General features: G+C 40.1%; 1 protein-coding gene across 1 annotated transcript in view; it reads left to right on the forward strand.

Moving 5' to 3' along the window:
• The window catches only part of Dok5 (docking protein 5), a 148,423-nt gene that overhangs the window by 82,560 nt on the left and 47,869 nt on the right, over window positions 1-17,994 (forward strand). The window contains exons 3-4 of the mRNA XM_036185022.1: window positions 15,261-15,375; window positions 15,470-15,589. Of these exons, the coding sequence (XP_036040915.1) occupies window positions 15,261-15,375; window positions 15,470-15,589 (235 nt within the window). The remainder of the gene's footprint in view (window positions 1-15,260; window positions 15,376-15,469; window positions 15,590-17,994) is intronic.

The following is a 17,994-nucleotide window of genomic DNA, read 5'->3' on the forward strand; positions in this document are numbered from 1 at the left end:
AAATAAAATTTAAATCGTAAAAAATGCAATGGAAAACATGGTTTTCAGTTATGGATTCTTAACTTTTTTTGTAGCTATACTGTTGTTTTGAATGCATAAGTGGTAAAACAAGCATAGGTATGCACACATGTAAAATGTCATCTACTCTCTCATTGTTTCCCTCTTTTTAGGGTATTAGCGATCAAACTCAAGGACTCACATATGTTGTGCTACTAACATATCTTTAAAATGTACAGGGCAATGTTGTTAATTATGTGAGAATTATATTACTGTACTTCAGATCTCTATAGTTATTCACTTTTGCCTGGAAGTCTGCCCATTAAACAGCTAATTACCACTTTCCTCTTGCCCCATGCAACCACCCTTTTCCTTCCTACTTGTGGCTGTTTTAGACTCCCCAGATAGGTAGAATCAGGTCGTATCTGTCTGTTGTGATGAGGCCATTTCACATAGGACAGTATCACATTTTCATCTTCTTTGTGTTATTAGACAAGATTTCCCCCTTTGTTCAGAGTGAGTAGCACGGCATTTTATGTATACACCACATATTCTTTATCCATTCATCTGTGGTTTGAAGAAAGAATGTCCCCCACAGGTTTGTTTATTTGAATACTTGGTCTCCAGCTGGTAGTGGTTTGGGGGAGTTGTATGAACCTTGAGGAAGTGGGCCCCAACAGGATATTGGCTGTTGTGGGGCAGGCATTGAAGGCTATAAGACTGATACTTCAGGTCCAAACTCAACAATTCTGTCTTTAGTTCCTGTGGATAGACACCCCAAAGTGGGTGTGCTGAGACATGGAAATTCAGTTTTTAATATTTGAAGGCACCTATGTCTTCCATATGTCATTGAACAATTTTACATCCGTGCCATCGAAACCATATCTATCAAAACATTTCAGCTTTCATTTTTTTAATGACAGCCATTCTAATGAGTGTGATGTCTCATTGTTTCTTCGGTTAATTTACATTTTCACAGTGATTAGTGATGTTGAGAATATCAAACTTTTTTTCATTGAATTCATTCTTTGGGCAACTATCTTCTCAAACCTTTTGCCCACTTTTAAATTGGTTTCTATTGTTGTCATTATTGAGTTATAGACGTTCTTCATATGTTTTAGATACTCATCCCTTGTCTGGTAGATAGTCCACATACATTTTCTACCACATTAAAAGCATTGAGTGTAGGGATTCTGGGGTTGTTTCTGAACCTACATATAAAACTCCCAGCTTTTCACTGTTGGACATACTGTTGGATATGGGCTTTTCATATCTGACTTTAATTATGTTGAGATGATTTCTTTCTATTCTTAATTTGTTGGCTTTTGTTCTTACCTATTGTGAAGGTTTACTAGTTTTACCAAATGCTTTTTTGATTATTTATTGTAATGATTTTTTCTGTTTATGTGTCATATTACATTGATTTGTTTTTTTATGATGAATCATCCTTGAATTCCAGAGATCAATACCATCTCAATAATCAATGTGTGAGATGTGATATTTTTCTTAAACTGCTAAAGTAGGTTTGCTAGTATTTTGTTAAAATTTGTACATCTATACCAGCCAAGTACATTGGCTTATATGTTTATCTCCTTGTAATACCTTTGTGTGGCTTCAGGATCAGGGTGATGCTGGTCTCATAAAATGTAATCTGATTGTCCCTTCCTTTACAACTTTTGAAAGACTTTGAAAATTTGCACCTCACTTAAATATTTTATAAAATTTACCATTATAGTTGTTAAAATGGTTTTTTAAATTTATAATTATCAGTGGTTGGATTTCTGTACTGATTGTAAGTCTTCAGATTTTCTTCTTCATAATCAGTCTCTGTAGTGTGTTTTTCATTGAACTGTTTATTGGAACATCTTAAAGTCCCTCTGTCTCAGCTTACCTGTCATAGTGTTGCCTTTCATTTCTGACTTTATTTATTTTAGGCTTCTTTTTCCCCTTTGTTTAAGAAGCTTCAGTTTTGTTGCTTTTTTTAAAAAAAAAATCAACTCTTAGTTTCATTGATTTTTAAATTGCTTTTCTACTTACTACTGAATTTATTTCCACCATAATTTTTATTGCTTCCATCTGCTTAGTTTGGGCTTAGTTTTTCCATGTCCTATTTTAGTTCTTTATGGTAAAATGTTGGTTTGTTTGGCCCTGTCTCTTCTTTTAATGTAGGAATGACTGCTGTCCCCTTTTCTCTTAGTACTGTCTGGAGTATAGCACATGAATCTGACATGACATGCTGTGTTTCCATTTTAATTTATCTAAAAAGGTGTTTTTAAATTTTCCTTTTGGTTTAATTGTTTTTTAAAGATTTATTATTTATTATGTATACAGTGTTCTGCTTGCCAGAAGAGGGCACCAGATCTCATTATAGGTGGTTGTGAGCCACCACGTGGTTGCTGGGAACTGAACTCAGGACCTCTGGAAGAGCAGTCAGTGTTCTTAACCACTGAGCCATCTCTCCACCCCTTTCCTTCCTTCCTTCCTTCCTTCCTTCCTTCCTTCCTTCCATTCTTTCTTTCTCTCTCCTTCCTTCCTTCCTTCCTTCCTTCCTTCCTTCCTTCCTTCCTTCCTTCCTTCCTTCTTTCCTTCCTTTTTTCTGGAGCTAAGGATTTAACCCAGGGCCTTGTGCTTGCTAGGAAAGTGCTCTACCACTGAGCTAAATCCCCAACCCTTGGTTTCATTTTTGAACAATTATTTGTTTAAGGGAAGTGTTTCATTTCTATCTGTTTGGGAATTTTCAACCCATGCCTTTTGTCATCTACGCTTGTCTCAAATCTCTATTGATCCTGCTCCTCAGCCTCCCAATTGCCTGTCTTCATTCTTAACTTGTGGCCTGTTCTGGAGAACACTCTGTTTAAACACAGGCTGGATTTGGATGCTGTTTGGTGGAAACCTCTGTTTATGTCTGTTAGTACCATTTGTTCTTCAGTGATACACAAGTGCTCTGCTCCCTTATGAATATTCTGTCTTGTGCTCTGTCCACTATTGAAAGTGGGGTACTCCCCTTTTTGAACTCTCTATTGTGAGGTGCCTGTATTTAGGATTGGGATGTGTTTTGGGGACTGATACTTTATCATCACCCAGTGTCTTTCATGCTTTGTAATTCTTTTTGAGTCCAAGTCTCTTTTACATGATGTAAGTATGGCCAGTCCCTCTTCCTTTTGCATATATATCTTTATGAAATGCATTTTTCAGGCTCAGGTTATCTGCGTTCTTGAGTCTGAAGTGCCTCTTTAATTTTGACTTTGTCCATTAAGCCGCACTATGTGCTTTTGATGAGGGAGTTGAGTATACTTGCATTTGAGGTAGCTACCAGCATGCAAGGCTTAGTCGCCATGTTGCTGTCCTCTGTCTGTCTTGTGACTTTTCTGTCCTTGCTAACTTCTGCTGTCTTTGTCATTTGTTGATATGTTTTTGTTGTTGTTGTTATGACATACTGGTTTCTGTCCTTTGTGTATCTCCTGTGAGGTTGTATGTATGTGTGCGTGTGTGCATGCATGCATACATGTGTGATTATCATGGGGTTTAAAGTATTTTAGCTGTAAGTCTCTTTGTTTTACCTAATAACTTCAATTATAAAACCATGGAACTCTTATATTATTCAACTTCTGTTTTATAAAACTGATGTAAAAAATACATGCTTTTATATTGTGCGCACATTAATATGTTTTATGGTTATAGTGTTCTCTGCTTTTTTGTTTCTATACTAGAATTAATAATTAATGCACCCTTGCATTATTACAGCAGTATATATTTGTCTATCTATACCTTTATCAGCAAATTTCATGCATTTCTGTTTCTGTTTACTTTCTTATCATTTGGAAGACCCCTTTAGCAAGGCAAATCAGCAGTTTTCAGCTTTTATATAAGAAAGGCTTTATTTCCCCTTTAATTTTGAAGGACAGTTTTGCCAGATACCAAATTATTCCTTAATACTGTATTTCTTTCATCTTGGGTTATATCATTCCATTCTTTTCTGGACTTCTGAGACATCCTGTGATCGTTGGTTGGTTCACTATATTTTTCTCTTATTGACTTCAATTTTTCTCTTTGCTGTTAGATTTTGAGATTATAACAGGGCTTTCAGTTGCCAAGTATCCTGCTGTGGACGTCTTTGGAGCTATGCTAGTTGAACTTCCACTGAACTTACTCTCTCTGGATGTCCACTTCCTTCTCCTCACACTGAGGAGAAATTGGCTCATTCTTTCTTCAGATAAATTTCCAGTCCTTCCCTTCTTGTTTTCTGGAGCTTTCTTAATGAACACTTTGGTCTGAGAGATGGTGTCTCACAAGTCTAATTGGGTAATTTCAAGTGACCTGTGTTGAGATTAATTCTTCTATTTCTCCATCGAGTTTGTGTTGAGCTTCTGCTCCAGTTTGCATCCCTATGGCTGTGATCAGACACTGTCTAAAGGGACCTGATTGAGGGAAAGGTTTACTTGCTTAAAGGTTACAGTCCACCATCAAGAGAAGACAGGGCAGGAGTCCAGGCAGGAACCTGGAGGCAGGGACTTAAGCAGACGCCATGGGGGAGAGCTGATTCCTGGCTTTCCCATCTTGCTTCCTTAGACAGCCTGGCCACCTGTCCAGGGATGGCACCACCCGCAGTGGGCTGGGCACCTCATATTAATCATTCATCAAGGAAATACGCCAACAGACTCACCCACAGGCCAGTCTGATGTAATTCCTCAGCTGAGGTTCTCTTTCCCCAGATGACTCGAGTTTGACTCAAGTTGACAAAACCTAACCAGCGCATCCTCACTGGTGAACTTCTCCATTCAATTAGTATTTTCCAAACTTATTAATTCCTTATTATTTTGTTGATATTTTCCTTTTTGCTCATGAATTCCCCGAACATTGAAACACATGTGAGGTATTTTTTAAAATAACGTATCGGGTGATTCAGATACCTCTGTTTCTTCAGCATCCCTATTTAGGGATGTGTAGCATGTACCTTTGACTGGGGTCTGTTTCCTTGTTTCTTTCTGTGCCTTGGAACTTCATGTTGGGCTCAGCACATTGGAGAAAACAGCCACCTTCCTCCATCTTGACAGGCAGCCTTCAGATAGGAAATAAACTTCAGGCAGCCAGGCTAGAAATCACGAGGGTATTTCATACCTTCTCCTGTGGATGCCTCTCCTGTGTAGCTGGAAGTTTCTCCTGTATCCCACCTGGTCCCACAGCTGTTTACCCAAGTAAACACATAGAGGCCTATATTACAAACTGTATGGCCTAATGGCTCAGGCTTCTCTCTAGCTAGCTCTTCAAACTTAACTCAACCCATTTCTACTAATCTATATACTGCTGTGTGGCCATGGTGTTACTGGTCTGCTGGCATCTTGCAGCTCCTTGGGCAGCGGGCTGGTGTCTCCCCTCACTCTCCTTTCTTTCTCCATTTCTTCAGTTCCAATGTCCTGCTCAACCTTATTCTGCTACACTATTGGCCAAATAGCTTTATTTATCAACCAATCAGAGCAACACATTTTCACAGTATACAGAAAGACATCCCATAGCACTTCCCCTTTTCTGTCTAATCAAATAAGGAAGGTTTTAATATAGTAAAATTACATACAATAGACCAGTTAATAAGTAAGAATTACAGTTACAATATCTAGTCTATTTATATTTAGCAAAATTAAAGAACATATTTTATCATCTATCATATTTTTTGTGAGTCTAAAGTTTTATATCTTATTTATCTTTTATCATAACCAAGGAAATTATAATTATAACTATCTAGTTTTCCACTACATCAAAGATCCCAGAAGGATATATTATTACCTAAGTAAACAGGAAGAGCATTGCAAGCAACTTCCATAATTCTAGAAATGACATCTGCTGGCCTGGACAGTCATCCAAAGTTCCTCTCTAATGTTAGGGCATCCATTTTCAGCCTACAGGCCTAGGGTCTCTGGCATAGCTTTCAACAAAGCAGGAAATTTTAAGAACTGTTCTGCTCATTCTGACAAAGTTTGTCAGTCGCTTCTCCCTGTGTCCTATAGAATTTCTAGCAGTTTCTTCTGTGAAGCAGGAACCTGAAGGAGTATCTCATCTTGCAAAGTTCAGTAGTCACCTTCCTATGGGTCCTGCATGTCTAGTTTATACAGTATCCTGTCAAGCAGTTGAGACAAGGGCACTTTTTGCCCAGTGGCTAACTTTTGCCACAAAGAAAGCAAACTCCATTAATGGGTTTCTTTAATGCCCATCATCCTCTTTGAAGTAATTGGTGCTGCCAGAAACAGATGTGTCTCATTTGCCAGAAAAGTCTAAGTTCTTAAAACATTTCAAATGCCATATTCTGTAGGTCTTTGAAGTGTTTGAAGATTACTTACCTAATTGAAATAAATCTATGTATACCTAGAAAACTTAACTAAGATGGCTATAAGTTTGATTATCATAGATTACTAATTATTAATTTGTATTTCCTAATTATACATTACAATTTTAAATGAGTTGCATAAACATGATACCTTAAACAAGAGTAGAAATATATATAATATATATACAGTATAACAAAATTAACTTTAAAGTTGTGTCAATAAACTAAAATCCATAGCAATGTAAAATATTTCAAACAAGTTGTTGCACTTTAAAAGTATATTCAATAATTGACCCTTTTATTCCAGCATATCTATAACAGCCCCATTTCTTCTTTAGAAAGATATTGCATTTATAATCAACCCCCTTTAAATGAAAATAAACATTTATAAACAATATTTTGGGAATTTGGGCATAGCTTTTCATACTACTTCCTGCTGGTTGGGGGCACTGGGAATCTTATGGGGATCCTGAGAAAATTAAGAACTATAGTTTAATTTTGGCTGTAGTAGTCTATGAGGCTGTATTGACCTTTTAGGGGAGTCTTGGTTGATTAAACTATATTAGCCTGGAAGCAATCAATTGGTTCTCTGTGGAAACAAAAGCAGAACCTCTTTTCTAAAGCAATGTATCCTTAAACACAAATTTTGGAGTCAAGATACCTTTAAAATATACATATTGGCTTAACTGAGTAGCCTTTACAATCAAATTCTCTCTCCAGTTAAAAATCCCAAAGATAATATAATAATCTCCAGTATCCAGATTCTTTGTGTAATTATTATCTTTACATGGCTTAACTTTTAATTATTCTTATTGTCTCTTTAAAGACTTTATTTTTTAATACTATTTATTTCTTTATAAAACTGTGTATATTCCTTTTTTCTCTCTTTTAAGCCTAAGTACATTTTTACACATACTGTAAACTATTTAGTTTTATTCTATCTGTCTTATTGTGAATCTGTAATCATTTTTTGACCATTGATTTAAACTGCAGTGTAGCTAGGACCGAAGCAGCAGTCCTGGCTGCTGGCTCTGCCCACCTCAGCTTCCCAACATGGTGGAGGAGGTACACCTACTGCCAAATCAACTCTGGGAAGCAGTGGGTCTATGCCTCCAACAAGCAGTATGTATCCCAGAACCAACCCCCTACTCTGCGGCCTTTTTCTTTGGTCTGTACTAGCAAGAGCTAAATCTACCATACAGTGCGCTGCATTGCTTGGAGACACCTCTGTGTACAGCAGCAAGAATCTGTCATGTTGTAGGTCAAGCCCACATACTGTGGCGTCTCTGTATCATGGCTTGCCTGAGAGATACAACTAAGAAGCTGATCTTGGCTCCATTTTAGAACTCTTTTAAAAAGCTTTCCCAGGTTTTGGGTGGAAATTCTTGCTACTATGTTGGGTGCCCAAATGTAGCCAGAAGTTTCTCCTGTGTTCCGCCCAGGCCTGCAGCTGCTAGGACCCAAGTAAACACATAGAGGTTTATATTAATTACAAACTGTATGGCCTAATGGCTCAGGCTTCGCACTAGCTAGTTCTTACAACTTAACTTAACCCGTTTCTATTAATCTATATATTGCCATGTGACTGTGACATTACTGGTCTGCTGGCATCTTGCTGCTCCATGAGCAGCGGGCTGGCGTCTCTCCTCACCTTTCTTCTCCTGTCCCTTCACTTGGAATGTCCCGCCTAACCTTATTCTGCCTCATCATTGGCCAAACAGCTTTATTTATTAACCAATCAGAGCAGCACATATTCACAACATTCAGAAAAACATCCCACAGCACTCCTGTGAACTTGTGTATGCAAATTCTAGCCTGAGAAGCACTCAACTTTTCAGGAGCCTGTAACTGTTCACACTTGTTAGCATCGAAGGTGCTTTGAAATGGATTAGCCACCCCATTCTCCTGTTCTTGCTTTCGGTGGTCTCTCAACCCTTAAGAGAGAGGACATGGCAAGACATCAGCAGTCAGTCCCCCCTGTTTCTCTCATAGAAGTCTAAAGGTCACATCTTTGTTAATTTCAGTCTCCTTGCTCAAGGGGAAGTGAGTGCTGGGAGATTTGTTGTTTTTTTTTTTTTCTTCTTTTTTTCCAGTCGCCTCTGCTGAGCTTGTGGGAAAGGATATGGTGAAGAAATACATTGCATTTTCCTGCTAGCCTCAGTGTGGATGGGTTCTGCACTCTTCTGAGATCTGGAAGGCTTTACCTAACTTCCTGATTTCTGGAAAATGGGGTTCACTTATTATCTGTGGACATGGTGTTTTGTGGAAGGAAAGGGGCCACAGGGCTTTGCTATTTATTGTTTGACTCTCAACAGCAGCTCACAATATCTGTTCTGTTTCCTTAAGAAGCGGTTTTATAGGTGATTGGGAATCTTTCCTGTATGCAAATATGCTGTCGTAGCTTTGAAATGAGAGTAAAATTTCCCTCTGAGGAATATAGCATTTACAGATGACCTCAAAATGTTCCTTATGCATTGAGAATCATCTTGGATTTCCCGCCCTAACTTGTAGCATCGTTGAACAGTGAGAAAAAACAAAAACAAACAACAAACAACAGAATCAAAAAGCCTGAGTGGAGACCACACCACAGAACACACGCACACACACAGTGGCTTTGCTCTCTAAACTTTTGTTCCATCCACAATGGGAATAATTGCACATCAGTGATAACGAGGAGTGTATCAGAAATGAGTGCTCAGAGCCTTGGGAATTTGTAAACGTTTTGGCAGATTTAAGCTAGAGTTCTGTTAGGGAAGATTGTCAGGATAAACATTATGGCTTCAGAGTTGGTGAGAAGTGTGGAAAACGCTGTTTTGGACTAGATATTAGGATTAGTCATGGTTCTGTGGGCAGGAGGGGATGAGAAGCTGCGCTGGAGGAAAAGCTCTTCTTTCTGTGACTCCAAAGGGGAAATGTGACTTACCTGTGGTCGTAGCTTACAGATGCCCGGTATTCTTGATTTGCTCATAGTTTATAGAAGCTGATGCTGGTTAACCTAGAGAGGGAATTAACTCCGTCTGTGGAGGAACCCAGTGTCTGGTTTGGGGACCTTCCAGTGATAATCCATCTAATGACAAAGGATTATCTTTCCCCCATTTCACAGCTGTGACGAATCGGTTATTTTTCACTTGTATCTAAAGTCCCAGGCAAGAGTCTCGTTCTTGAGTGTATAGAGGAGAGGAGGAGGCATGACTGACAGCAGTACTGATAATATACACAATGGAGAAAGGAAATACAATTGCAAGAAATCAGGGTGCTGTGTCTCAAAGAAGGGGGCATAGATTGCGGCAGCCATGCTGGAGGGACCAGAGTGTAGATACAATCAGAAGGAGCTGGGTTTAAGCTGTTTGCTTGCATGGCTTTACTCCCCACGCATGCAGGAGAACAATAGCTTAATTTATCCAGTAATTTTAAAGGGTGTCCTTCATTGTTTAGAGTGCATCTAGCTAACACTGTATATCATGCTTACCTCAATCAAAAGGATTTAAAACATGCAATGAAATATAAAATGCTAATTGCCCACATTCAAGATAGACCTGCTTTTCTTTTTTTCTTTTTTTTTCAACTTTTGTTGAATCATTGTGGTATAGTATTCATTTCTATTTTAGGAATAAATATATTAGTCTACGCATGCATGCATACTTCCATATGCTTTCTTGTTCATGCATGTACTGAAGTAGACTACATCCAGCCAGCTTTACTCTGTACATTTATTTGTATGTTGTGTTTTTCTGCTACATGCCAAAGGAAAGTGACAGTAGGAATTTGATTGCATAAGTGTAGAGGGGTGAGAGATGTTAGTCCCTTTCAAACTGTTTGCTTTGCACAACCCTTTAAGGAAGTGAGGTCAGCAGATGCAGGGTGCTTGTGGGGCTGGGTTATCCTGAAACAGAGTGCAGATGTGAAGCACAAGAATCAATGTCAAAGGCTGTAGGTAGTCCTTGCCAAATAAGTTGGTTCTTACCTCAGGGTCTTAGAACAGGCTGTTTTTCTTGTCCTGCCTGCTCGGGCTCAGCCATTCATGAGAGCCATTCTATCAGGTGTTTGGGTCTCTGTTTCAACACTTCGTTCTAAAAAAAAAAGAAGATCTTCTTTAACCCCTTATAAAAGAATAGTAGATGAAACACTGAATGGTTCAGGGTGAATTCCTCCCACCCCAGGTCTCTAGACCTAGGGCAGAGCTGTGTGTGTCTTCCAGAGCCCTCCAGGTAGCCTACCCCAACACCCACCTCATCTATGAGCTGCTGGAGCATTTAAAGGGGCTGGAAATGCAGATGCAAAGCTATAGGAACTCCATGACACAGGACAACAATAGGACATCCAAGAGGAGTCCAGTGAGGGACCTGAATCAATAGTGTAGTAGAAGCCAGAGGCTTTGAACCAGACCAGTGACTCACGGCAGTAAACACAAGTAAAGATGTGTGGGCTAAAGGATATACTGTGTGACTCACTCTGACATACTGCAGCTTCCACGATGAGATTCTATTATTTGTTTGTTGTTTACTTTTAAATTTTGTTTTGGGGGGAGGTTGCAAGGGCAGAGAGCAGAAGCAGGGGATGGAGGGATGAATGGGATTGGGATGTATGATATGAAATCCACGAAGAATCAATAAAAAGGTTTTTTTTTTTTTTTTTTTTTTTTAAAGAATAGTAGAAGTTTCCTGAGCACAGAACACATCCTTCCACTCGGCAGCACATGTCCTCAGAGCACATTTTTATCCTTAAGAGCTGGTATGTTTATTTACAGAAAATTAAGTTCCAGGAGAGTAGTAATGTTGCCTGCCATCAAAACTTGACTCAGAATAAATGCTAAGAACTAAAGAAGAATGACTGAGTAGATGGATAGTAAATAAGAAAAAAATTAGATAGTATGGTGCATGGATGGGCACAAGGAAGATGCTCAGGGATGGACCATGTTTCTTCTCCAACTAAACTGAGTGGTGCCTTCCTTGATACTGTTATTTGCTGAGAAAATGGTTTTCTCTAACAACCAATACACAGAACCTATACTACACAAGCAGTTAATTCAACAGAGAACCCAATTAATGTGAACATTCTTTTCTTCTGTGAAATCCATAGCTACTGAGACTCTTAAAGGACTGCGTTGTGAAATGTCATCCATTGGCTCATGTGCTTTGACACTCGGTCTGCAGCTGGTGGTGTAATTTGGGAAGGTTATGGAGCATTTAGAAGGTGGCCCTTTGCTGGAGGAAGTTCATCACTCTGGGTGGGCTTTGGAGTTTGACAGACTAGCCATACTTCCTGTTCTTTCTCTGATTCTGGACTGCCAAAGCAGTGTTATGGGTTGGCCTAATGCTCCTTTCTCCCTACCTTGCCTACATGAGACAGTATCCCTTCTGGAGCCATGAGCCAAAATAAGCTTTTTCTCCATTAAATTGCTTCTGTCTGGGCATTTTGTCACAGTAGCAGAAAGGAAACTAATACAGACTTCTGAGAAAGTCAAATTGAAGGTTAAGGAAATGAGTCACATCGCTAGTAGAGGCTCTGCTGCCGGTCTTCTTTGGGGTCACTTAATTGCTCTGTATAGTAACCTTGACTGTTTAGGAATAGGTCTGGAACTCCAATTTCAAATAGCAGTTATATCAAATTAGACTCTGAGACCTTATCAAAACCCACCTTTGCTGCAAAAAACCCCCCTGATTCATCCAATGCAAATATTTTGTTTATGAAAGGGACAGCAGTTAATCCATTCTGCCTCAGTGTTGTCATTTGTAGAATAAAATGAAAAAATAAGTACATTTCCAAAAGTCTCACATGACATAAAGGTATCTATGGACAGTAGATATCATAGTCTTTAGTGTGTGTGTTGAGCAAGGGTCTGCCATGAATTTGTCTAGACTGCAACTCTTTTGAAAGCAAAGCATCTATGTATGTGGGTGAGTGTGTATGTGGGGGTGTGTACATGCTCAGTAAAGTGTGACTCTGAGCTTGGCATACACAAGTGCTTTGGAAACCAGTTGTCCTTTGTCACATGCAGTCTTGACCCTGCCTGCCCTGTGAACACTCCCTCTCCGCCCTGGAGCAGTAAGCGAGGGTGTCATTTCGCTTATTATCAAAACCAATTTCCAGAATGGGTAATTGTGTTCTGACTCATGCAATTCCCTGGCATTTCCTGGCTGTTTCCAGTGACTTATGTCTTCCTCTTGGCCCCTTAATGGATATGTAATGAAGCAACATATTTCAAAGTCATGGCTGTGTTTTAGACTTTCCTTAAGTAATGTCTCAGTGGAGGGCCAGCCTAAAGCCTGGCACATGCATACCCTACCTGGATCCCCAAGGCAAGAAGCTGTGTTAAAAAGACAAATACTTTCAAGCTGGAGGTGACTTCTGGAGGATGAAAGCTTTCAAGTGTTGTTCGGTGTTTCAGAAGAGGTTACTTCTGTCAGTTTTAGCCACAAACTTGCTTGTATGATCATAATTTATTTTAGCCTCAGTTTCTACCTCTGAAAAATGCTGATAATACTAACATCCATCTCCAAGACCTTTATGGCCATCCAACAGGCATACTATCTGGGAATGCTAAGCCCAGAATGTGGCTTATGGGGAGGTTCGGTATGTGCTGTCTCATGGTCTGATCATTTTTCTTTGATGCCATCCATCAGGAAGCCATTGCCAAGTGACTCAAGTCTCTTTGGGATCTGGAGATATAGGCATTATAACAGCAGACAATCAGGTATTGCTTCAAGTCCCGTGTATGGCAGCTTAGGGAAGGGAATGCTGAACTCACATGGAGGTCAAGTCAGTCTTCCCAGGGGAAGTGGACTTCCAAGATACATCTGTGAGTGAGTTTAGTCTTTTGCACATAGAGTCCATGTATTGAGTGACTTCCTGCCAGAGGACAAGATCTCCATCATAAAACCCTCAATAGGGGTAGTGAGGGAATGAAGAAATTGCACACAGACAAACAGATAGCGTGGGATTGGGTCGGGGGAGGGGGGTGGCTACCTTTGCAGCCCAGGCCTCATTGTGTCTATTAGCCACAGCACTCTGAGAGGAGGAGGGGTTGGTCTGAAGGTCTCTGCAGGGGAGCAATCTCAGGCTATAAACATCTGGGAGGAGGAAGCTGCAGTTGCTAGGCTGTACACAATGGTCACTCCTTCATAAACACTCATACTGGAACCCTGAGAACTGTAGCAACGCCCTGGAGCCAGGCCCATATGGGGAACTGACTTTGCAAATTCCTATGTGTCTGAGACCTTGGAGTTCTGGGCATGGTTGTACCATGTCAACTGTATCCATTCACTGGGCACTTCGCTCACTTAGGTCTTCCTCAACTCCCTACAGACAAGCTCTGTGTTAGACCTGGGAGACAATGATGAACATAAGGCAGTGTCTGCCATTTATAACTGACTTGCCTTAGGAAGACAAGAACCAAACCAATCACTCATGTAGCCAGTGGAGAGTCAAGAGAGAAGTCATGGAAGTTATGTATTGTATAGCCTGAGAAAGTTTAAATATTGGGGTGGTATTTCCAGGAGGGAATCAATGAGTAACTGAGGTCTAAATTAAGATTTGGGAGTGACTGGGGGACAAGGGGTGTAGAGGAAGAGGGGCTCTGTGTCTTGGAAGCCACATGGTTTGTTCTCATACAGAACAGAGTCCAGTTTGGCTAGGCCACAGAAAGCTTGGTGATATGGTGGAGAGTTAGCTGTCGAGGAGACACAGGGGACTGTGGTGGTCATTTGCACATAAGGATTTGGGTTTTCATGCCAAGTGTAATTGGAAATCTTGGAAGTATTAAGTTTCCTGCATAAAAATGCCAGAATCAGACCTTGAGGATGCAAAGACCACATGTTGTTTGCACAGTGAATTCCTGGGGTTTAAAGTGGAAGTAGGGAACAAATAAATAATTATAGAAAGATGTCAGTACACATACACACACATGTATACACACACACACACACACACACACACACACACACACACACATCAGCAGTTGTATGTTCTGAGTGCTAAGGGGTTATTGCAGATGGAGGATAAGCCATGTCCTGCAGGGTCCCTGGAGATGCTGATATGGCAAGCCTCTGTGGAGCACTGTGTGGCATTTCATGCTGGTAAATTTGCATTTATACTATAAGAAGGGCCACTGGAGGTTAAGAAGCCGGGAAATGAAATGATCAGATTAATGTGCCCATGGAGGGTGTTTATTTTTCTTCCTGGGTATTTCTTAAGCCAGGCATTTATTGAATTTAGGGTAATGGATGGGAGAGGTGGTCCAGCATCACTGCAGGCCAAGATTGATAGGAGGCTTATTCTTTTGTATAACATTTAAGGGGGTGTTAAGGGGAGTTTAAGCTTGCCACTGTGAAAGGCTTATTTATCTTGTAAATAAATACTTACCAGGAAGTCATGTAAGCCTTCCTCTTGGCAGGCCCCTCCAGTATGACAAGACCTCATCCCAGCAGAACTTCCCTGGTGGAAGCATCATGAGCTAGCATCCTCTACAGCAGGGGAGGGGTTTATGTGAGTGCTAATAGCTAAGATTATGGGAAAGGGAGGGGCGCCATGTATAACGGGACAACTTTGCTACTGATGTGAATGGGGAGGTACTGTGCAGTGTTCTCATACCCTAAAACTGAGACCCATAATCACTGAGGAGCTCAAAGTGAGTCAGAGAAGGTGATATTAAGTCTGTGGTGGAGTCTCTGAGTTGTGATGTAGAGCTTGACTTTTGAACATGGGGATGATTTTTGAGATCCCAGACCCTTCCCCTCTAATTTGATAATTTAGTGATGGAGTGGACCACCTTTCCTTTCCTCCCATCCTCCTAATTCATGCTTAGCCTTCATATCTGCAGATCTATTCTGTGAAGCTAGGCTTATGGGCAATGAGCTCACTGTGCTCTGGGTCTCATCTCTGGGGATGTAGGTGGGAAGTGTTCATGGAGAGCATGTGACCAGACTTCCAAATCTTGATTTTTCAGGTTACAGAACTCAACAATGTGAAAAACGTAGCCCGACTGCCAAAGAGCACCAAGAAGCATGCTATAGGGATTTATTTCAATGATGACACCTCAAAGACCTTTGCTTGTGAATCAGGTTTGTTTGAGGATACTGGGACAGGGGTCTTTGGCCTTTGATGTATATATGTGTATATAATATACCTTTTTTTTTTTTTTTGCCATTTCCTCAGATCTTGAGGCAGATGAGTGGTGCAAAGTTCTCCAGATGGAGTGTGTGGGGACCAGAATCAATGACATCAGCCTCGGAGAGCCTGACTTGTTGGCTACTGGGGTGGAACGAGAGCAGAGTGGTACGTGTGCAAAGGCCTCACCTTCTCACTCTCTCCTAAACTGGTTTGCTCCCTTGTGACAAAACACAAGGCATTTTCATTATATGTAACTGTGAGTTATAAAAGTATGAAGAAGGGAGTTATAATAACAATCAGTGTTAATATTTGTAGCAAATGTTTTTCTCAAAAGTTCTGTGATGTATAATAGAAAAGTATCCACATAATGGTTTCAGTCAGAAATTTTGGGGACCATACTGTGTATCCATTGGATGGAAGGTAATTTATGAATATTTAACTGTTACATTTGCACAGGCGCCCCATCCCACAGGTGCTAGGACTCCCCCATTTTATAGACAGGGAAAGCCAGAACCTCAGAGACCTAACCACCTTGCCCCAAATATAGTAAATAGTTAGTGTTTGAATCCAGACTATGATCATGAGTCTCCATTTACAGTGCATGGGCTTTAAAGTGTGATGATTTCCCCCTTGCCTTTTCACTTAAAATATGTTTGAACACTTTCCAATGTTTTTAATAGAATTTAATCCCCTTGAATATTTCATCAAGTTTAAACCCTTAAAAATCTGCGATGAAAAAAAATTCAACCCTTGAGCCAACTCAGCTCAGTACACCATCTAGGAATAAATCCTTTAAAATAATAATGACCAAAATATTCATGAACATTTTAGCAAAAATCAATGTTGATTCATAGTGTGAGCCTGGAAGAATTGCTCCATCTTCAAATAGTTGAACCTAGTAACTGGGGAGATTGGAATCCAGGGTTCTGCTTCAAAGCCTGACTTGATCTATGAGCACTTGTCAGAGTGGAAAGGGCTTTGGGTCACCTGGATTGATGGCAGACACACCAGAGGTGAGATTGCACTGGCACTCCCGGTGAGCAATCTAGCTGTTAGTTAAAACTCTCCTCCCTCCCAGCAAAGCTGTGTCTTCATGACACATTTACAGTCTTTGCCCATGTTGAATGCACTGTGCCTACCGTGGTATGTCACCACACAACTGTTGTTGATCAGGACCTGGAAATGCTGGCTAGTGCAGAGAACCTCTAGTCAGGGTGGGAACTGCACTTACAGAAGGGTGAAACTATTTACCAAGGCCACTCACCCCACCCGAGACCTTCCTTCTGTAGTTCATTCTGGCAGAGGGGAGATAGCCAGGGCCTTGGGGATACAGGCCTGGGCATTGAAAGCATGGTGGCGGTTGATTGCTATTATCCTTTAGAGTGTCTGGGTCAGCACTTAGCTTTCACACGTTTGTATTTGTGGCATAGTAGAAACTCATAGGGCTGAAATTCGAATTAAGAACCATGCCTAAGGTTTTCTTTTTACCACCAGCTTCATGTGCTTGGGTTTTCTCTTATTATGGGTTCTTATAAATCTCCACTATTTCTTTGAAAGTACTTTATAATCAATTTTGTAGGAGTTCACATAAGTGCAATTGTTAAAATGGTTCTCACCAAATGCATGATAGGCAAGTACTCTACCACTGACCTCCCTCCCCAGCCCCCACTAATTTATTTTTATAACAAATCAATTTGCCTCTAACAGAATCCATTAATAATGGTCTCCTTTACTTGTTACTTACTGAAAATAGTTTTACCAATGGTCCAGAACTCTCAAGGGACATACCTGTTTCATGACAGTTTCTGGAATGCACTCAACATTTGGCTATTGATAGTTCAAAATAAATTCAAAAACTTAAACAGCAGGGGCCTGAGCCCACTCATGAACACAGTCTTAATATTACTATTTACTATGTTAAAATGAAATATGGAGATTTTGATGATTTTTCTTATTATAAAATAACTAATTTAGACCATTCCTAATATGAAATTATTACTCTCACACTGTCTTGTTAAATGCCTGGGATCTACTATGGGATGGATAGATAGAATTGTGATTACAAATGCCATAGTACTTTTGTTCTTATTTCCCTTAGAGAATTCTGACTCTAACTTTTTGTGTTAATGAAGTTTCTAAATAGTAATAATAAAAACAATGTAACGATGTTTGGGGGAGATCCTATCTACTACAGTCTCTAGCTAAGGTAGCTACTATACATCTTGGTGATGTTTTCAACAGTCACTCCAGGAAGCAAATGGCTAGCTCTTCCCAGAGTTGCCTGAAGTTCTTTGTTCAAACTCTTTTAAGACCATCCCTTGGCAGCTTCACAACTGTTGGTCAGCTAATTACATGCTGTTACTGTGGAGTGTGGTTGAAATAATTTGGAGTCCAGCTTTATTCAGTTGATTGTAGAAATTGTAAGCTAATTGATGGTACTTTAGGACCACACATCACAAACACATCCTTTCGCACCTGTGCCTTTTGTGAATACAGAAGCGTAGATGTAATTAATGTGTGCTCGGTAGGGGAAACACTGCTTTTAGAGGTTTCATTTCTCTGGTCTTTTA

This window comes from Onychomys torridus, chromosome 4 (genome assembly GCF_903995425.1).
Source record: "Onychomys torridus chromosome 4, mOncTor1.1, whole genome shotgun sequence".
Classification (NCBI taxonomy): Eukaryota; Metazoa; Chordata; class Mammalia; order Rodentia; family Cricetidae; genus Onychomys; species Onychomys torridus.